At 39.4% G+C, this 22632-nt stretch overlaps 1 protein-coding gene across 1 annotated transcript in view; it reads right to left on the reverse strand.

The window, feature by feature from the left end:
- Frmpd4 (FERM and PDZ domain containing 4) overlaps positions 1–7056 on the reverse strand; it is a 240555-nt gene extending 233499 nt beyond the window's left edge. Inside the window, exon 1 of the mRNA XM_027431846.2 lies at positions 7007–7056. Coding sequence (XP_027287647.2) covers positions 7007–7044 — 38 coding nt within the window. The 5' untranslated portion in view covers positions 7045–7056. The remainder of the gene's footprint in view (positions 1–7006) is intronic.
- Between the last annotated feature and the right edge of the window lie 15576 nt (positions 7057–22632).

A 22632-nucleotide genomic window follows, 5' to 3' on the forward strand; every position in this document is an offset into this window, starting at 1 on the left:
GCATTCATTCAGATAATTCTCTCCTGAAGACAGATGAGCTGAAAATACATTTCCCATTGACCAGTGGAAAGATAAGAGGCTGGCAGATAGGAATGGCTCAACCATTTCCAAGTTGAGCCAAGCACAAACTAGAGAACAAAGTGGAAGTTTCCTCAACTCATTACTAACTCCACTATTCAGAATTCAGAATTGAATTCTATTGCACTAAGGAGACAGTAGTTCTGTTTAATTGCCCACCATGGGAATTGTTCATAGAATAGAATGGTGTGTCTTATCCAATAAACACAGAGAGACTCTGTTTTTGCTCATACAAGGTGAAGGTGGCTAGAAAGCCAATGTCCAGGTGGAAATGTCTCTCATATTTGAACTTAAAAACCAGCCCATATACCATATAGTTTGGAACCAATCCTTCAGTCTCTTCTGCAACCCCCTATCTCAACTGACAGATTCAAGTTGACTCATGGTCCTTTATCTTGCCAGCTAACTGGTATTTATTTTGTTCATGTTTTAATATTTTTCTCCTATATACCCAAAATAAAGCACCAGATTTGTGAATCACCCATGCATATAGCTTGCCCACTTTACAGTCACACAAGCTTGTTCTTACTCCATTAAAAACTAAAGGGAAAATAACATATGGTACTCCCCATTCACCATGAAACTTAAGTATCTGTACAGAAGCTAAAGTATTCATGGTTCTATAGAAAATTATGGTTGGTCTTCCTGTCCTCCCCCAACTTGACCATCCTGTTCCTTCATGTTTTCCTCCCACTCCTGTCCTCCTCTCCCTCCTCCCATTCCACTCTCCCCCTTTCCCCTCATGCTCCGGATTTATCTAGGAGATCTTATCTATTTCCTCTTCCCAGGGGATCCATGTAAGTCTCTCCTAGGGTCTTCCTTGTTACCTAGATTCTCTGGGGTTGTAGACTATAGAATGGTTATCCTTTGCTTTATGTATAAGATCCAATGATGAGTAAGTACATACTCTTAGCCAGTTCTCACTATGATATACTGTCCTAAGCCTCTTTCCTTTCCTTATAGTTTCTTTTAATCTATCCTGTGCTCAGCCCTGCTCTCTTTCTTAATTTGTAATAATAAGTATTGAAAAACTTTTTTATTGTGGCAAATTTCCTTCAAGGTCTTTTTTTGGGGAGACAATACAGGCCTTCAACTCTATTCCTTTTACTATCACCTCCCAAGTCTTATAATTATAGGTACTTACCACACTGCCTAGTTTGCCATATTTCCTAAAAAATTGTTGTCTACTACACTTCAAGTTGGTGGCACAGCTCAGTAGTAACATGTTTGCATGTGTGAAAGTACAGATTCCATCATTGGCACTACCAAAAAAATAAACCTATAATTCAGATGTCTCTATGCATAGCAAGGAAAGTGGTCCTTTCTAACCAGTGTTCTGGCACAAAGAATTCTAACTCAGAAAATACATGTGACTTTGGGACTAACACTTGATTAGTCTATGTTTTATCATCAGGAAGATGGTAATATTGTTACTGTGCTGAGGCCAAGTAAAAGAATAAGGTGCAAAATACTGCTTCAGTGTAGCCAACATAGGTATTCCTTGGAATCACCTGGGTGCATCTGAACACTTCTGTTTCCAGGATTCACCTAGACTCAGGCATCAGGATCTTATTGCTTCTTAAGCTATTCCCCACAAGTGACAGACTATGCTGGAGAGGATGTGAAGAAAGAAGAACACTCCTCCATTGCTGGTGGGAGTGCAAACTTGTACAGCCACTTTGGAAATCAGAATGGTGGTTTCTCAGGAAAATGGGAATCAGTCTACCTCAAGATCCAGCAATTCCTCTCTTGGGCATATACCCAAATAATGCACATTCATACAATAAGGACATATGTTCAACTATGTTCATAGCAGCATTATTTGTAATAGCCAGAACCTTGAAGCAACCTAGATACCCCTCAACTGAAGAATGGATAGAGAAAATGTGGTACGTTTACACAATGGAATACTACTCAGCAGAAAAAATTGGAATCTTGAATTTTGTAGGCAAATTGATGGAACTAAAAGAACCATTCTCAGTGAGGTAACCCAGTCACAAAAAGATAAACATGGTATGTACTCACTCATTTTTGAATTTTAGACATAGAACAAAAGATTACCAGTCTACAATCCACACTGCCAGAGGAGCTAGGAAACAAGGTAGACCCCAAGAGAAGATTGCATAGTACCTTGAAAGGAGGACAAGAACTCCTGAAGAAAGTGGAATCACTGGGCATGGGTGGAGAAGAAGGAGGTGGGAAGGAAAGAAGGGGAGGGGAGAGGAGAACAAGAAGACTGAGATAGGGGAAGAATAGAGGAGGGCAAGAAAGGAGATTCCTTGATAGAGGGAGACAGTACAGGTATGGAGAGAGGTCTGGCACACGGGAAATGTTAGAGGATCCACAGGGATGACCCCAAGTAAGAATTCAAGCAGTGGAGAAAATGCCATTGATGCCCTTCCCCTATAATGAGATTGGTGTCTACCTTGGTTACTATTCCTAGAGCCTTATCCAATAGCTGTTCAAAACAGTAACATGCACCCACAGTTGAGCACTGAACCATACCCCTGGAATCCAATTGTGGAAAAGGAGGAGGGATGAGCAAAGAAGCCAAGACAGTGCTGTAGAAACCTGCAGAAACAGTTGACCTGACCTAGTGAGAGCATGGAGACCCTAGTCAGCATTGGACTTAACCAAGCCCTCTAAATGTGGGTGCCAGCTAGGAGGCCAAGACAGACTATAGGACCTCTAACAGTGGAGCCAGTCTTTAACCCTAGAGCACAAATTGACTTTGGGAGCCCATTCCTTATGGAGGGACACTATTGCAGCCCAGACACAGAAAGGAGGGCCTAGGCCCTCCCCCAAACGATATGACAGACTTTGAAGGTCCCTGGTGGAGGGTCTCACTATCCCTGTGGAGGAGTTTGGGGATGGGTTTGGGGGGGTTGGTGGGGAACATGGGAGGATGGGAGGGTGAGGGAATGGGGAATGGATATGTAAATATGAGTAGTAATTAAATAATTTAAATAAAAAATCGAAAAAATTAAAACCTAAAAAAATTAAAAGAAAAAATCTTTTCTAATATGTGGGCAAGGTTAAAAATTACTAGATTCCAAACTATGAGATGTCATACAAGTGTACATTGGCATATGTGTATCAGTATCCTTCATTTAGTTTCAGTTTTACTGTATGTGTACTGCTGTTTGCTTACATGTTTGTCTGTGTACCATGTACATGCCTTGTACCAATAAAGACCAGAAGAGAATGGGAATGGAGTTATAGAAGTTTGTGGGCCACCCTTTGGGGATTAAGAATAAAATCCATGTCCTCTGGAAGAATGGTCATTGCTTTCAACTACTGAGCCATCTCTCTAGCCCTGTCTTTATTTTTTAACCCTATGGATAAATAACTCCTTTCAGAAAATAGTCTATCATCTCTATCCAAAGTAATGGAGAATTATACATGTAGATGAAACCTAAACAAAATCTGAAGTATCTTAGGCCATGTACTGTAAGACTCATAATGATAGAATTCTCTCATTATTTAGCTATTAGAGTGTAACTTTGAATACACAAAGTCTGATTTCTCCTACCATTTGGTTCTTCACTCAGTGAAAGTTGCACTTCCACCCAAAGCAACTGTCTGATGCTGATACTATTTTCATCCCAAGAAAAAAATTTAAGAAACCTAATCTCCTTCAAAAGATATGTAAACAAGTGAAAAATTAAATGCAAAGAAGCTAATTACTAACCATAGATCAGTTTCCCAATTGTCCTTTTAAATAAGACTACTAATGAATACAGAAATACTCTGTAGTGCAAACCTGGACTCCCCTGAAACTGATAATTACAGCATCTCTCTGTAATGGCCATAACTCAGTAGGTAGAGGGATTCTCATTATTTATCAGACTCATTAATGATAGGGAAAGAACAAGCACTTTCCAGAGGAGTACTATGCTAGACATCTTAGAATTCTCTGAGAGGACTACAGAAGCTTATTTTTAAGAAAAAATAATACAACTTTGGGAAAATGGTTTGGGTTTTCAAACCCGGCAGCAAGCAGGCAGAGCAATTCTTTTAGTAACCAGTTGTCTCTTATAGTTTGACAGCTGACACAAGAGCAGTAGAAAGCGTATATTAACACATGACCATTCTATATACATGTTACATGGAGCTAATAGCAATCCTTAAGTTAGAGCTAGCCAATGTTCCCAGAAGCCCTCGGTAGCAAAGCACAGTTTGAATTACTACCTTTTGAAAGACTGTCTGGGATATATGTGAAACTCCAGAAAAGCCAAACAGAGGGAAAAAACTAGACACTAATCAGAAAAGTCTGAAATATAACCTGTAATAAAGTCCCAATTAATGCCTTTAAAAATACATTTCTTTGCCTCTTTTTTCAGTTCTTACTACAAATATCTGGATTATTTTAAGTGAACCAACTGAGTGCATCTGTAGCTATGTTGGAAAACAGGTAGCATATTATAATATCATACATTGTCTTAACAGAAGAAAGGACTTGGACAAACTGCACAAAGCTAACAGTTTAGAATCCAGGGTGTGAGACAGGTGTGAGGCCTTTCTACCTGTCTTTTGAGTGTTTTGAGACTGGGTTCCAAAAGCCATACTCATGTTTCTTAATCTGTGAGCACAGCATTCAAAAGGCAGAAGACACTTCTATATTCCCTGCCATGGGTTATGTTTAAGGGCAAAGCAGGTCTTCCCAAACAAGGGGCAGTTCCTGTGTAAGCAGTGCACTCCAGAGGGGAGATCTTCTGTCTGCAGCAATTATGGGAAAGAGGAGGGATCTGGGTTATAAAGACTAGAAAAGCAGCCATAACAATCCAGTGAGTTTTCACCCTGTTGGCTTCCGAGCAATTCTCACTTGCGTGTGGGGTTGAGTTGGGAGTACAGAAGACCCAAACAATGTAGGCAGATACCTTTATAAAAATGACCTCTACTCTCCATATGATCTTATATTTGCTAATCAAGGCATAGGCAGCTTGGCCGAAACAATGAATAATTTTCCCCTTCCTCTCAAATCTCTACTCAGTTATAATTGGACTCTGGCCAACTGTGCTTCCTGATTCCAAATCTATTTCACTAATTTCTTGTAATTAAGAATATTTCAGTCTTAATTAACAAAGACAGTCTGAAATTTCATTGTTGAAAACACATACACACATTCACACACACACACACACACACACACACACACACACACACACACACACACACACACAGTTTAAATGCTTTTCTCACTCTTGGTGGTGTCTTAACGAGTGAAGCATAGAATATAACTTTGACCCATCAATTTCATATGTTCTGCCCTTCAAACTTTAGATGTAAACCCCAATCAATTGAAAACAGGAAGAAAGTGTGTGTGTGTGTGTGTGTGTGTGTGTGTGTGTGTGTGTGTGTATGTGCGCGCGTGCATACGTGTTTTCAACCTAGAGACTTGTACATGTAGAACAAACACTACCATTAAGTAAGTGTCGTATATACATTCAATGGAATATTATCCAGCATTAAAAGGAATTAATTCTAACATGTCTTATAATATGGATAGGTTTTTAAAAACCTTATGTAAAATTAAGACAGCCCAATACAAGAGAACAAATATTATATGATTCTATGTATATGGGAGTTCCTAGAATAAGCAACAGAGACAGAAAAAAAGACCAGATGCTATTGGGAGGTAAAAGTAGGAGAAACAAATACTTATTACTGTATAATATGAATTTACCAGTGGCTACATCCAACTTCTAGCTTTGATTTGCTTAGTAGTATGAATACAATTAAAGTGGGAATGCAAAGGTACTTGGAAGCTATTACTTAAGCAGTTCACTCTCCTCCTGAACCTTCTATATCTTGTGATACTGGCTTACTTTGTTTTTAGGCAGACAACATCTAAGAGTGGCAATGCCCTGCTTAGGAAATTTTTCAAGGGTAGTGGTGTTTGCTATTGTCAACTTGACACAAATTGTAGTCATGTGAGGGAATAGAGTATCAATTGAGAAGGCCTGTAGTCAAGTCTAACTAGGCATTTTCTTGACTGATGGTGATGTGGGAGTACTCAGATCACTATGGGTAGTATCATGCCTTGAAGATGATCCTGGGTTGTTTAAGAAAATAAGCTAAGCCAGCCAGGAACAATCCAGCAAGCATCTTTCCTCCATGGTGCTGCATCAGTCCCTATTTCCAGGTTCCTGCTTGAGTTCTTTCCCTGACTTGCCTCAGTGATATACTGTGACCTAAAAGTGCAAGCTAAATACACTCTTGATTTTTTGTCAGAGTGGTTTAGTGCAGCAAAAGGAAGCAAACAAAGACAAAGGTGATACAAAAGTCATGGAATTTGACAGTATTAAATAAGTATATAACACCATGGATGCTACTAAATAATACATCCAAAATGGCTTAGGTAAGGAATTCTGGGATGTACATTCACGTAACACAAACAAAATAAGACTGCCATCAAAATCTATAATCTAAACCAATATATAAACAATAATTTGTAGTAAGAGGTATTATGAAAACACATAATCATTTTAGTTGATAACTCAGTAACATTCTTGACCACTCCATGAAAATGTTTGAAATAACAAGATTCCTTAGTTTTAGGCAATGGATGCAACTGACCAATATTTCATAGTGCACACTTCTGCTATGAGCAAAAATTGCCATGCTATGGAAGTAATTACCTGTGATCCACTTATCTAGCCAATAATATAGCATACATGTATATGCAAGCTACCCTAATTAAACACAATGAGTTATTAGAAAAATAAAGAGACACAAAAGTAAGAAGGGGTCATCTCAGGGAGAGGTTTCCAGAGGGAGGGGGCGTAAGAAAGGTAAGTAGAGGGTCAATATGATCAAAAACAATTTTATACATTATACAATTGTCACAGAATAAATAAACTCTTTTTAAAAATCAAACAAAACTAGAAGAGCGTGGGACAAATTCTTTGGTGTCTTTTTAACCTACTTGATGAAGTAGTCACGGCCATCTCGGTTTGTCATCATCTCCCATCCATAGGGTGGCACCTGGTTCAAGGCCCAGGTTCCTGAGGGAGGCGGCCAGCCCGAAGACTTGGTCCTGTGGCTGGAAACAAAGAGAATATATCATCACCTCTGACTCTTAAACATACCTTTTAGGTCACAGTACAAGGATTCATGACTTGTTCCTCTAAATTGTGAGCTGTGGGCATAACCGACCATATACCAACTGTAAAGAACATCTTTACATCAGATAGCATGCTAGTCATTTTGTATGCAATAGAACACTCATTTTCCACAGAATCCACATGAGGGAAGTATACTTATACATTATATGGATAGGAAACCAATGGGTTAGTAAAATTAAGTAACTTTGCTCTGGGAAGCTTTGATCAAAACTTCTTTGTATTTCTGAGCACAAAAGGCATAGCAGATATGCCAGATATTTAGGCATGTAGATTTCACATTGTCATATAAAGAAACACACATGAGAATCAATTAATGTTTTATGCTTTTATGAAAAAAGCAAGCTGAAGTTTCCTGGATTCCTATGATCAAAATATAAAATGTATACTCACAGTAAGCACATGCCAAACAAAGTCAGTCATGGAACATTAGACAAACCCTCACTGTTAACTTGTACCAAATATATACACATTATCTTTTCCACTTTCTAAGGCCCCAAAGTCAATTTGTCTGTCAGTACAGTGAAAGACTGGAAGGTGTTTTCTATGTATCTGTCTTCTAAAAGCTAAAGAAACAGCGCATCACTCCTGTGACAAGCCACTGTGACAGGCAGCATTGCACAGTCACAGTCCATAATTGGAAAGCTGTAGCCACTTTCTGAAGTGATCACCAAATGCTGGTTTGAACTCTTCATCCCTGCCCTCCCATGAATGCCCACCACTCATTCATTCCTTACCCATGATACTGGAGGGAAGCAAGGAACGCCATTTTAGCCTTAGTCCACATCCCTTGTCATGTTGCTCCTTATGTCAAAGAGAAGTAGCTCTTTTTATAGCCAGCCTCTAAGATCCTGCAGTGGTTCCAAATGCCAGATTATCACCAACCAAAGTAAGCAGGGAAAGAGTGGTGATGATGTTTGCAGGGCCTCACAGTCAGTGCAGCAGCAGCCCCCAGAGAGTCCTTTACAACAAGAAGGAAGCTCTTTCTCTGGTGTGATGAATGAAGGACAGCCTAGAGAGTGAGTGCAGGCAGGGCATGATTCCACTTGTCACCTGCCTCCCTGGCTTGGCCTTCTTACATAGGATGCAACTTGTGCTGGTTTTCACACAGCCTGTTGCCCTTCTACAGTGAATATCCAAAGTAGTGACTCTCCTCAATGCCCTCGCTCTGTCACCACATCTGTCCAACCAGTGACTCAACCTGTGTCAAGAGATGCAAGCCCATTTCCTGTCACTCCTCCGCAGGAAAGGAAGATTTGCATAATTTAAACCCCCTTCCAATGCTTTTCCTTAACTTCTTTTCAATCTGGCTACCTCCTCCAATCAAGAGTGTAGATTTGAAGTGTTCACAAAATTAATAGGAGTGGTAAATTTAGAATGCCACTGTAGGGCCACTTCTTGCTCATTGACTATTAAAAGAAAATACATGGCCACCTCTTTTGTTTCCCTGGCTTATGCAAATTTCAGCAGTGGCAATTTCCTCTGGTGGTTTTGAAGAAAACAAATAAACGGAAAAAAAAAATAACACCCTGCTATTTCCCCCAGGTGAGAGAACACACAAATCTGCTACCCTGAGGTAACAAACAAACAAACAAACAAACAAACAGCAGTCCCCCATATGCCAGCTGGAGACACATTTAGAAAGCTAGGATGGGACCAAGAAAACAAGTTCTTGGAGGCATGAATACCCTCAATTCGGTTGTTTAAAACTTCCCGGGAAAGCTGGAGTAGAATTAGAAGTGACACAAAGACTATTTTTGACTTTGGAAGGAAGCTTATATACAGAATGCTACAATGTCTCTTGGAATCTTAAATTGCATATCCTGCTCCTGTTAACCCTTTTCCTCTGAGGGACGAACACAGGATATCTTTTTTTCCCCTTGGTTTTCTGCTCTGGCCCCTTTCCACACACACAACATGAAATACTAATCACCTAAGGAAAGGCACAGGCTCCCTAATACAATTGAAATGTCAAACACAGCATTCTAATGAGGAGCTGCAGGAAGCTTGGATTCTATTTTATTTGCTGAATTTTATTATATACTACACTCTGTCCTGGCTAGTATGTCCAGAGTGTATCAAGCAACCACTCAGCAAGATGTTTTCAAATAAAGTCTCTGACTAAAATGAAATGCCAGCAACAGAAATGACCACTAGACCAGAAACCACCACCAGAATAGAACCACCACACATACTAACTGTGCTTCTCTAGGTCAAGGGGCAACAAGACAAATCATGAACTAATTAAGACCAGACATAGCTACATTTGCCTATTAATGAGTAGACTTAAAATAGGTGGGTCACAAAGGCTTCAGTAGAGTTCAGCAACGTTAAGTATAAGGAGAACATACAAAAACTCTTGTAAAATGTGGAAGTCTTGAGAAAAATCAAGAATAGATGTCGGAACTAGAGAGGGGTTCCTCTGCAGTATTGGTGCTGAGAGACCTGCTCCAAAAATTATATAGCCTTGGGAAATAGTAAATCCTCTCTGTTAGCTGGAGAATGGTTCTAGAGACCTCCTTCCTCTGCTATTACCATAGAAGGTTCACCATCCTCTGCACTATTCCCAAGTGACCTGTTCTCTCACTGCTGGCACAACCTTTCCTAACCACTATATTTTGTTTTGTGTATTTTAAAACAAGATCTCATCTTCTGTCTCAGGCTATCCTGGAATTCACTATGTGGCCTAGGCTGATCTTGAATTCATAGCAATCCTCCTGTCTCATCCTCCTAAGTGCTAGGACTGTAAGCATGAACCATCATGCCTGGCTCTACAAAGAATGGTAAGAGGGCCCTTGTGGGACAGCAGAGTGGGTCAACATGCAAATAAAGAGGTGGCTGTTCTGCTCTAATAAATTCAGAAATCATGCCCAGTTCCTTAGAAGGGGCCAGGCAGCTATGGTAACACTGTGTAAAACTGGCACACTTCTGTACAGAAATGTTCAATTGGGGCAATAATGGTCCCTGTGGGTGCCTATGAGAGATGAATACTCTTCTTCCCCTGACAGCTTCAGAATGTATTCTGAGTTATTAGGCACAATCTCAGGGGCTAGGGACATTGTACAATCCCCTATCTTTGAAGGAAGTATTTTTCTGTCCAAGAGCATCTCAGCCTCAAGAATCCTCCTGACCAGTACTTTGGAGTCTAAAGACTTTCCTAAGCAGGACCATAGCAGTTCTGGAGAACTTCTACCAGTGTTGCTGATGATGGTATGCCGGCTGTTCCCACTAACATAATTTGCAGTCTGGCATCACAATTTGCAGGACACTCTATTAAATTAAAAATTTCCATAAATGATTTCTAAGCAGTCCTATATCTAATGTAGCAGTTGGGCAAAATTGATCTCCACTTGAGGTTAAGAATTGCCAGGTTACAAACAGACTCTTTTTCATTTATTGCCCAAATAAATAAACTTTGGACAAATCACTGGACCTGCCTATCCTCAAGATCTGTTTCTCTTCTCTGTAAAAGGACTCGTGTTAGTGTGAAAATATTAACACGGTATAGGAATAGTACAAAAAAGTTTAGTATGGAGCCTTGTACTGAGTCTAGTAAAAACAATATAAAACTCAGAGTGGAAAAAGAATAAAAGACTCAATCAATTTTCCTTCCCAGTCTGGCAAGAAGAATGCAAGAAGAGGCTGAACCAAGAAGTGGCCTTTTCCCATAAACTTAGAAGTAGATGAGCTCAGCTTTCACTTAGGAAGATGTTTTCAAATAAAGGCAGAAGGAGTGACAGAATTTTTTTTATCAGAAACTCTGTGATCCAGGGTACAGAGGGCCAGTTTCTTCTTTTCCCAGGCAAAGCTTTGAGACTCCTTACAATTCTAATATTCTGCAACTCCTATCTGAGATCATGACTGTGTGAACCACTTTCAAACACTTACCTCAGCCTTAAAAATAGCGACCTACATTGTCAGGGCTATTTAAATCATTCCAGAAACTCCCATAGACTGATTGAACTGGTTTGCAACTTTGAGTTTCACTCATCCATTGTTTGCAACAGACAGAAGCTACCCATGAACAAAAATGATCTGTGTACTTTGTTTTCAAATGAGAACATCTATGCATGAATGGGTCAGGCAAAGTTGCAGAACTATTTATGTTAAGATGACTGGTAGAAGTAACTAACACTCTCCTGCTGTGTGTCTAAGTGCTGGACAGAATTTCCATGGCCAGTCCATCCTAAGACAGGGTGAGCTCTTAGAAACTACCCATAGGCAGCCCTGGCTATCTGAGTTTCCTTGGAATACCTTAGCAGTTCGTCATCAGAAAGAGGGCCTGAAGGGCTCTGAAATAAGGTTCCAAAGACTTGAGTCAGGTAGATATAAATTCTGCCTCTTATTATATGAATAACCCTCTGGTAAATCTAACTTTACCTTGCTTTCCTCATCTAGGAAAACACTCTATCCTCCACTGTATTTCTCACATTGAGCTGATTTTATCTCCAAAATAATTTAGCAGAGTCTGGAAACATTTTTGGTGGTCATAGGTAAGGAAAGGGTTGCTATGTCTTTCTTAGTTCTAGTGGCTAGAGGCCAAATATGCTGCTAAACCAGGCTTCCCTCAGGCTGGAGAGATGACAAGGGCGATAAGAGCACTTCCAGAGGACCTATGTTAGCTTTTTAGCACACATACAATAGCTCCCAACTACAATTTGTAGCACAATCCATGCAGTGCTTCTGACTCAGTCTCCTGGGTTCTATGAATACAGTTGTGAGCCAACGTACTTTCCTGGGAAACTATATCTCTGGGAAGACCCCATGTTTTATATAGACTGTTCTGGGAACAGAAATAGGGACAGTAGGTAAGAGTCCAACTGGAACCATTCTAAGCAAAATGGCTGCTGGCATTAAATAGTGAGTTAGAAGAGTGCTTCCTACTCCAAGGTCCAAGGAATTTACACTGCCACAGTTATGAGTGACAACAGCTCATGAGTTTCCTTATACATTCAGTAAAAATCATATAAGACTGGCAGCCAACATTAATCTGAGACTGTGCAGAGAAGTGACTTATTATTTCTATTTCAAATATGAGAAAACTAAAGACTTATCTATTTGATTTTTTTCCTCCTTGACATTGAGTGGCACTATGAAAATACAACAAAATAAACATTGACTGAGAATCTGATCATTCTTACTTCTCTGAACTCACAGAAATTATTTGAAGATGAACTCTAGGTTATACAGTGTTACATACAGACTCATAAAATGGAAAGCATTTTCTCATTTATTTTGCTGACAATGTTAGTGGCTACCCACAGTGTAGCTATGTCCTCCAAGTTAAAACCTTCCTTCCTGAAGGAGGAGGGATGCTCATTAAGACTCAGAAAGTAGATGAAACTTACAAAACCCAGGAAGTTAAGAAAACTGAGAAGTCTCAGGGAGTTCCTAAAACTTCCAAGGTTTCCAAAAGGTTCCCGGATGTTACATAGACAGTAACAATTGCCAGAGGGGGGAGACATTCTGATTGGTCAGCTGCATACAAATGAGCCTCTAGGGATGCAGCATTTCTGAATCATCACCTATCCTGGGGTGGGCTTTTTGGTGATGGACCTGCCTTTCAGTCACACACGCTACTGTAATGAACACCCCTCCCAAACTCCAGGAAGCAAGTCCAATATACTCACTTACTCACTAAGTCATATTTGGGTGGGATCATTTCTTTGGTGTGTTGTTTTTGTCCTGTGTAGGCTGAATAGATGCTTATTTATGTCCTCATAGGATAATTCAAATGACATTGGGTTATTATACCCAAATGTACCTGATGCCTCTAAATAGCCTCAGCAGCTGGTATTCATGTTTGCTTCTAAGTTCCTGTGCAAAGGGGGTAAGGTAAAGGAAAAAGACAAGGAGAAAGCAAGTTCAACAATGGAAGTTGGGCCTAGTTAGATTTTCAAAGCTCCAAGTTCTGATGACAGCCACAATCCTTTTGTGCCTACCATGGTGTACTCTACTGTGGTTAGAGAAGGATCCTTAGCGTAACTGGAGAGGCTTGTTCTGTAGTATGTTATCCCCATTGTGTGTAATGACATGGCTATCAGGTCTGCTAGATACTGTTTATCACACTATTCACACTGAGATGGCCTGGATTTGATTGTACTGTCCTCTATTCCCAAATATCCCTGTCTTCTTATGCAGCCTTCAGTGTAGCACTAAGGTATTTTGATTTCACACAGCAGGTAGCACCTTGCTTTCCTATGACCCTTTATGGGTAGGCTTTGGTAGGTGCACTGGAGGAACTAGAACATCAAAGTCATCCAGACAGAGGCATCCCACCAACCATTTAGAAGATATTGCTTCTGTTGTGACAAGGAGGACATGGAAGTACAATAAAGAAGTAAAACACACATTTCAATACTAATGTCAAGCCTTACAGTAGTACATCATCCCAAGTATACTCATCACAAAGTCACTTTAGCTAAGGAGAAACTTATGACTCAGGAGCTTAACTACAGTACAATGACATTTGAATGTATATTCTGACAATGGCATTAAACATTTTTCCTGATTAGTTTCATCGGCTCCATTATATAATTTACCAGCCTACACAATCAAACCACTTGTGAGATGACTTTCAGAACAGACCTTTCCCACCCTGTTGGGTGAGCTATGCCTTCTAATCAGGTAGGAGAATGAAATCTAGGATAACTTATTCTCCTTCTAAAAATAGATACAAGCAAACCTAAGACTAATTTGGTTTTAGGTAGGGTCTTTCCCTTTAGCCCATACTGGTCTGGAACTTAACATGTAGCTCAGGCTGGCCTTGAACAATTGGTCATCCTGCTGCCTCAGCCTCCTGAATGCTTGGATTACAGGCATGAGCCACTATCCCTGGTATTAAGTCTTAGTTTATGAACAGTACTGAGCCAGGCCCAGGAAATCTGATAGGACTAGAGGGCAGGTGTCTAGAGTGACTGGGTATCTATCACACACGGGAGTCATTATTCAAGTCATATACAGTCCTACCTTGAATTAGACTTTGGCAAAGTACATTTGTATGTTTTTGATGGCTGAATTCTTCAGAATCTGGAAGGGTGACAATAAGTTGCCTTAAATTGTATGAAAGACCAAAATAGTCAGGTTTCATTGCTCAAAGAGCAAAATATAGGATTAGCAGACAGACCAAGACTTGAGTTCTATTTGCTAGAACGTGATCTGCATCTTTTCCTGAGTTTATAGTTGTACCCACACAAAGTAAACATGTCATGCCAAGTGGATAAATTAATCTGCAAAGCCACTATGTGAGGGCACTGATCATGGTCATTTTTGATGCTGTGATTCTGAGTAGTGTTTAAACTTGAATAGAATCAACAAAGAAACATAAGTTCTTTCTATAGTTACGTGGTCATAATATCTTACACATTAAACTATAGGTTTTGTCTTCTGGACAATAAGAGTAAGTAGGGTGAGAACACCAGGTTTACAAATTGTTGCCTGGCAGACATTGTGTCAGGCACATTCATAGGTTGTTGCTTTTTTATCACAACAGAGCAGGAGATACAGCCCACCCACCTATTTATAAAAGATCTCAGGTTCAATCCCAGTACTACACTCCTCCAAAAGCTAATTATTAGGGCTGGGTGTGTAGCACAGTTAATAGAGCATGACCTAGTATGCAGGAAGGTCTAGGTTCAATTCCCAGCACTGCATACGCAGGGTGCAGTGGTGCTTGAATGTAAATAAGGTAAATCATAGCACCCAGGAAGTAGAGACAGGAAGCTTGGGATTCAAGGTCACTCTTGGCTATATAGTAAGTTTGAGAATGGCCTGACCTATACAAATTAGCCTTGATGATAATTAGTTTTCTTCTCTGAAAACTATGGACTATATTAAGCATCACATTGGGGTATGGTAAGGACCACTGTAATTTAGATCATCAAACACAGTTGCTATCATTACATTTTTCATGAATATGTTAATACCTGTAACAAACTGAGTGACTAGTTTATACAGCATGGAGTTCTGAGTGCTGGAAAATATTGTGTAAAGAAGTGGGCTGGGAGATATTTCTGTGTGTAAGAGCACTTGCTCTGCAATCATCCGGACCTGAGTTTGAATCTCCAGCACCCACATAAGAATCGAGGTATAGGATTACCAATTGTCCCAGGACAGGAGGAAGGAGCTAGCATAGCCCAAATAGCAAGCTTCTAGTCTGTCAGAGACCTTGACTAAAGAAAAGAAGATGGAGAGCAATGGAGGAAGACTCCTGACATTTCACTCTGGCTCTGGTCTCTGCATGCATTTATACATAGCCACACACTCACAAACATGTACCACACACCACATGTGTACACACACAAACACACAAGAATCAGAAAACAAAGTAGAAAAGGAAAACCAGAACTGTTGATTCAGAAAATGAATATCCACAATCACTTCACTCAGATTTTTCCAGCCTAGCATCCTATTGAGTTTTCACATAGCTATTTAAACTGATCTCCCTATCATTCTCTGAACACACACTTTCTACATTCATGTTTTCAAGCTTTTGTTCATGCTGTTTTCTTTTTTCTTTCACTTGAATGTTCTGCTCACCTATGACACCTCCCTATCTCATTACGTAGCTGTTCAAAATTGATGCATGTTCTCAAATCCCTATGAAAGACTCCAATGAGCAGAAAGCAACTTCTGAATAGTCTTGTAGTTCCATGATGATCTTGGTGCTCATGAGTAGTTTTGGTATTCATGATGCCAATAAGATGGGAGCTTCAACCTTATATAGTTACTGAATACTGTATGTTCAAGCCCTGGAGAGTAGCATCAAAAACATACAAACAAACAAAAATGTTTCTGCACCCTGCACTTAGCAATGCTAAGTATCTGCTTGTTAGTGTTTTCATTGTAACAACTTCAGTTGGAATGATTTCTTTTATGTATACTCTGCTTAAGCTGGTTAGGTTTTGCTTACTGGACACAAATTAGAGTCACCTGGGAGGAGAGAACTTTAGTTAAAGAAATGTCCCTATCAGATCAGCTTGTGAGCATTTCTGTGTGACATTTTCATGATTGTTGATTGATGTGGGATGAACTGTCCTTCTGTGGGTGATACCACCCCTAGACAAGTGGTCCTGCCTAGGATGATGTAAGAAAGCAAGTTGAGCAAGCCATGGGGAGCAAGTCAGTAAGCAGCATTCCTCAATGGTTCCTGCCTCTGTTCCTATTTGAGTGTCTGCTCTGATTTACCTCAGTGATAGACTGGCAATGTGTAAAATTAAATAAACCCTTTTGTCTCCCATGTTGGTTTGGTCAGTGTTTTAACACAGCAACAGAGAAGCAAACCAGGACAATATTTAGTCCATTGTGATTTCCTTAATGGCAAAGATCTAACAGCTTTAGTTTTACATCCTTGGAGTTCACACTGTCCTGATAATGGTAGATTGACTAATCTGACACGAGTTCATCTAGTTTAATTAAAGGTTCATAAAGGGATCCAAAATTGAACAGTAATAAAGAGCTGGAGGGGTGGCTCAGGAGTCAAGAGCACTCTTTCAGAGGACCTGTAGTAATTTCCTGTCTTTTATATACCAAGCCCAAGGGCTCTGATGTCCCTTTCTGGTTTTCATGTACTCCAGAAATGAACATGGTATACATGTGTATATACATATATACATACATATGTAAAACATATATATATATATATATATAATAAAACATTTTAAAATTATATGGAAAAGGGACATTTAACATCACTTTTGGAGGGGTGACTTAAAATATGGAAGTCATAACCCTTTAATTTTACTTGTTAACAAATGCATCTACATCTTTGCTAGGAGAGAGATTACAAATGGACATGACACCTCCCATGATTCCTCACCCTTAAGGTCAGCAATGGCCAACCAACTCGAAAACAGCCACTCCTTTTTACATTAATAGCACATGTAGGATTTGGCACCTGAACACAGTGCAATAATAGCACTTATTTGAATGAATGAGTAGCTGTCAAGTTGATGGAATTCTTCAAATAGAGCAGTATGGCAGGAATGCAGGTCTAGAATTTTTAAGCCTATAAGTCAACATTGTGCTCAATGACCACATTGCCTCAGCATTCCTAGAAGGCCCCTGCTGTTGTGAAGATAACAAGTCAGAGCTCTCAATGGAAGTAAAAGGGCTCAAGTCTAAACCTTTCTAATGCTCAGCTTTTAAGTGTTGACCAGTTTCCTTGATGTAAGGTTGTTTTCATTTTGACAGCTCAAAGTACTTGTAGCAGAATATGCCTTTTCATAGACAATAAGTTCATGGTCCTACCTATACCTGCCTGTTTCTCCTTATTTTGAGAAATTTCAATCACATAGAAATATTAAAAACAGAGTCCAATAAACATCCTTGCCTTTTTTGGTTTGTTTTTCTTAAGAAACAGAGTGTATCCATGTATCCTGGACTACCTAGAATTCTTTATGTAGACCAGAATGACCTCAAACTCCCAGAAATCTATATTTTTTGTTTTGGTTTCCTGAGTGCTGGGATTAAAAGCATGTGCCACCATGCCTGACCAACAAACTCTTGTGTTCTTCAGTCATAATCTCTGTTTCTGAACTGGAGAGATGACTTAGGAGTGAAGAGGGTCTTGCTGCCCTTCCAGAAGACTAAATTTCGGTTTCCAGCACCCACATCAGGTGGCTCAAAACACCCTGTAAGTCTAAGAGTTTAGGTAGCTCAAGGGGCTCCAACACTTTTTTTCTGGCTTCCACAGGCACCTGGACATAAGTACATACATATATGTGTAGAAGAACATCCATATAAATATACACACATATGTATATGTATATATGATAATTTTTTGTTAAAAAATCTCTGGTTCTTAAGAGGAATGATTTTATATCTCTAACCCCAGGATCACCTGTCAATGGCTGATGCGTCTTGATTGTCACTACTGGTGCCTAGTAAAGAGAGACAATGATCCTGTTAACTATCTTAGGGAGCACAAAGTGGCTTCTCACAAGAGAAGACATCTGCTCCAAATAACAACAGTGTAGAGGCTGAGTATGTCTGACCTACCAAATCAATGGTTAAGACAGTGCCACATCTATCTTATCCCCTCTACTTATTAATTTATCCTTTATTTCTATCCTACCCCTCACTCCTTTAACACCATGTCCCTATCTGAAACATCAAGTTGCAACCATAATACATCACTCTGAATCCACATCATCAGCCTCCATTAGATTGCATATTGCTATAATATTATTGACTGTATAGACCATGTCCAAATCTTCCCATTGCTCTAATAACACTCTCTTGAAGTGCTAGTTTGAATCAGCATCATATCAAGTTTTATGCTTTGCATTTATGTATCTTGTCTCTTTCTTTAATGAGCTTTTAAAAGTACAAAGCTATTGTAATCCTAATACTTTACAAAGTGGAAATATGGTCTTGTCCTTCAAATATCGGTAATGATGATAACAGTTTACAAACCATGAAATGATGATGAAGATTTATAATCCATGGTAATTCAAAAATACATACTGAAGCATACCACACTGTGTCTGCCAAAGATATTTGTCAAACATCTACTGTTTGTTAATGAAGCTAATGTGCAAGTCATTAGAATGTTTATATAAAGCACATGATAATTGTGGATAACACAAATGGTAGAAAGGGGACCCACAGATAGCACCCAGAATTGTTCAGAGAGCAGAATTCAAGATGGGAACATAAGCTGACAGTTTATCATCATTCAGTTATGGAACATGTGATGGTTAACATTGATTGTGTACTTGAAAGAATCCATAAAGGAACCTCTAAGCATGCCCAGGAGGAACTCTGTTGACTAAATTAATTTAGGTCAGAAGAAACATCTTAAATTTGGTGGTGCCATTCTCTAGGTTTGGGTTCCATAGTGACTAAAAAGGAGAAAGCTAGTGGGACAAGCACATTCATCTCCCTTGGCCTTATGACTGCAATGCAATGTGACCTGCTGCCTCAAGTTTCTGCCACTAAGCCTTTTCCACCATGATATACTGAACACTAGAACTGTAAGCTAAAGTAAACCCTTCTTTCCTTAAGTTGCTTTGGTCAGAGCATTCTATCACAGCAATGGAAAAGTAACCTATACTGAAAAGAAGAATCCTAGATTTGAGAATGATGAAATGGGTCAAGTGGGAATCAGAGAACACCCACATCAACTTGGTGCTTCTGGAAAAGCATCAGGACAGACAGACAAGAACAGTAGAAACACACCTATAGGCACCAGAAGAAGGGGTTTAGTTTTAAAGGACAGTCTATTCTGACTACAAAGCTCCTCACACTTGTCTTGAACCTGAAGCCCAAATAATGGTCAGTCAAGACTAGTAAATACTAGGCACCAGTCTATTCTTCCTATCTTTCTTCCTTCCAGAAAAGATTTGAGGTGGAAAATGAAATCCGATAGGTGAATTTGTTTTGGCAGATGATGCAAGAGAAGATTGGCCAGTTTGGGTTAAGAGGACATTCCAAGCACAAACAAAAGTGTTATGGGGGCAAAGTCTCTGTACAGAGCTACATTTTTTGTCATCTCCAAGCCTCCACAGAAATGTGACCTTTTTCAAGATTCTATGGTGAGGCTTATGTATGACATAGCAACAGTATGCTCTTCTGTTCCTTGGATGTGGGCTAGATGTGGACTAGAATGATTTGTAGGATCTCTTTTTCTCATCAGTGCCTCTTACCTTTAAGATACTATGCTCATTCAGTCAGTCATTTGACATTGACATCAGTCATTCTGTAAGATAGAGCTATGACACACAGAGAGAGCAATTGTCTTCATGGAACTTACACTACTGTTGAGGAAGGCAGGAATTGTGGCTCACCTGACTTGGACACTGTCCAAGCTCTGAGTTATTTCTTGAACCCTGGACTTAATCAGAGCTCCACAGAAGTGCCTATGTGTACTAGGCAGAGATTAATGAAAAACCCACAATTGGTCAAAGTGCAGATAATGAATGTCTATTGAGTGCCACAATGGGACATCTATATCACATCCTTAACCCCAAATGCTCAAGGACCAGCATAAAAGAGGAGGTGGAAGAGAATTTAAGAGCCAGAGGTAAGGGAGGACTTGGAGGAAACTATGTCTTCTGGATGTGACAGGGGCTCTGCACTTATGAACTCATATCAGCTATGGTTGCCTGCATAAGACCTGTATACGATCAATACAGTTAAAAAATCCAGAATTCAGTGGGGATGGAGTCACAAGCCCCACCCCTAGCTGAGGAGATATTGACAGCTGATGGTTGCTAAAGGGTGGAGAATTACCATTCTTTAGGGGTGTGACCCATGGTGGATGGACAGTTCATGCTCCAATTGATGTTACATGAGTGAAATTCTAAATAAAAGTATTTTATTTATTTATTTATTTGGTTTTTCGAGACAGAGTTTCTCTGTGTAGCTTTGGAGCCTATCCTGGCACTCGATTTGTAGACCAGGCTGGCCTCAAACTTATAGAGATCCTGCCTCTGCCTCCCAAGGTCTGGGATTAAAGGTGTGTGCCACCAATGCCCAGCTAAAAGTATTATATTTAAATAAAAAACTTATCAGGATTTTGACATAGTAAGAATGATCTCACATAGATAACTTCTAACTCATCACAATTATGAAGTGGATTTTTCTCTATCCTAGAGGATCTTGTCTTCCATATGCTCCCAGACCCCACCAAATTCATTTTGTCACACACCTTGACAATGATTGCAGGATTCATGGCACACAAAATTAGTTGAAGATGCCAAATGGCCTAGTGTAATTCTTAAATGTGTTGTTAAAACACTTTTACAATCACTCATCATCTTGAGGGTGTTCATTGTTATGTTTCACTTATTTACGGAGGACTTAAAACCTAATATTGCTACTCACAGAGCTTAATCAAATGTCAGGCATTTCTCATTGAATAAGTATGTAGAAAATGCAGACATTTTATGACTTAGCTAAAATTACATCTTCACTTTATCAGAGATGTGCACATATTAATATATCATCATGTTTTAGTTTTTGTAATTTAACATAGAAACTATTTGTTTAGACCGTAGTTCACTTTATCTTCTTTGTCTTGCTTCTAGGTTTTCAGAGCCCTAATTTTAAAGCATATTTTTAAAACATTTTAGAAAAGATATATTTATTTTTGAGGAAGTCAGAGCATGCGCATAAGGGTTCAGATGACACCTTGTGGGAGACAGGTTTTTCCTTGCACCATGTGCATGCTTAGCATTGAACTCATGTCATCAAGCTTGGTGGCAAGCAATTTACCCACTAAGCAATCTTGCCAACTTCAAAGCATTTTCATATAAGAGATAGATACAAGTTTATCTCATTGTTTTCTGGGCCAGAGAAACTACTAGGGGCTGGAGAGTTTGGATTTGTAGTACTTATGTAAAAGCTAAACAAATTCACTGATATGTTCCTGTGAACCCAAGGCATGGAAAGGATGGTGGAGAACAGGCAGATCTTGGGGGCTCACTGACTAGTCTATCTACTGAAACAGTGAGTTCCAGGTTCCAAGAGACCATATCTCAAAAATTAAAATAACAGTATAAAAATTAGATGGAGAAGCAATCAAAGAGGCTACCTGATCTTGACCTCTGACCTCCACATATGCACTCATGGACAAGTGAACTCCCACCACACACAAATACATATACATACACAATGTATGCACATGTACTCACATACATCTAGAGTGAAAGAGTCAAAATATTTTTTTAAAAAATTATCCTGTACCAACTACAAACAATAATATAAGGGAAGTTTATTAAAAAAAGAAAGGATTTGGAGACAAGGAACTTTTTGTGAACTAAAACTAAAAATTGGATAAAGATGAAAGAACACTGTCCTGGAAACTAAAGGCTAAATTCCAAATCTAACTAGAATCTAAGGCTCTTTTCAGTAAAACTTTATTCGCACAAAAAGTTTCATATTTGGTCATCAAACTGTAGATGCCAAACTCTGGTTTATACTAGAAAATTGAGAAACCCATTTATGTTTCCCTTCTTTGGTTTCCTCCTTGAGGGAGGGAAAGTGCTAGGGTACATGATTTTTGATGTCTACCTTCATCATTACAACAAGGCCTCTGTCTCAAAACTTATAATCTTTAACAAGATTAGAAAAGGTCCTGAATAGATGCATAGATTCAGGGGAAAACTCTTTTGTATCATCAGGATAACAGTTCACTACTCAGAGGAAATGAATAAAGTTTCTGTTTTCCATAGTACTTGAGCCAGAGATGGACTGTTTTCATTGAGTGCACACGTACCTGAATATTTATGGGACATTATAAATCCCTGAGACAAGTGATCTCTTATAAACAGATAGGCTTATGATTCGGATGGATGGTGTTTCAAATATGCAACTGATACACAGTCCCAAACAGTAATGGAAAAAAATGCACAGTAGTGGCTGCTTTGCAAAATTCATATCAAGATTCCGTGGACCAAGGGTAACGAAGTGCAAGCTGTTGTGTAAA

The sequence above is a fragment of the Cricetulus griseus genome, chromosome X (genome assembly GCF_003668045.3).
Source record: "Cricetulus griseus strain 17A/GY chromosome X, alternate assembly CriGri-PICRH-1.0, whole genome shotgun sequence".
Lineage (NCBI taxonomy): Eukaryota > Metazoa > Chordata > Mammalia > Rodentia > Cricetidae > Cricetulus > Cricetulus griseus.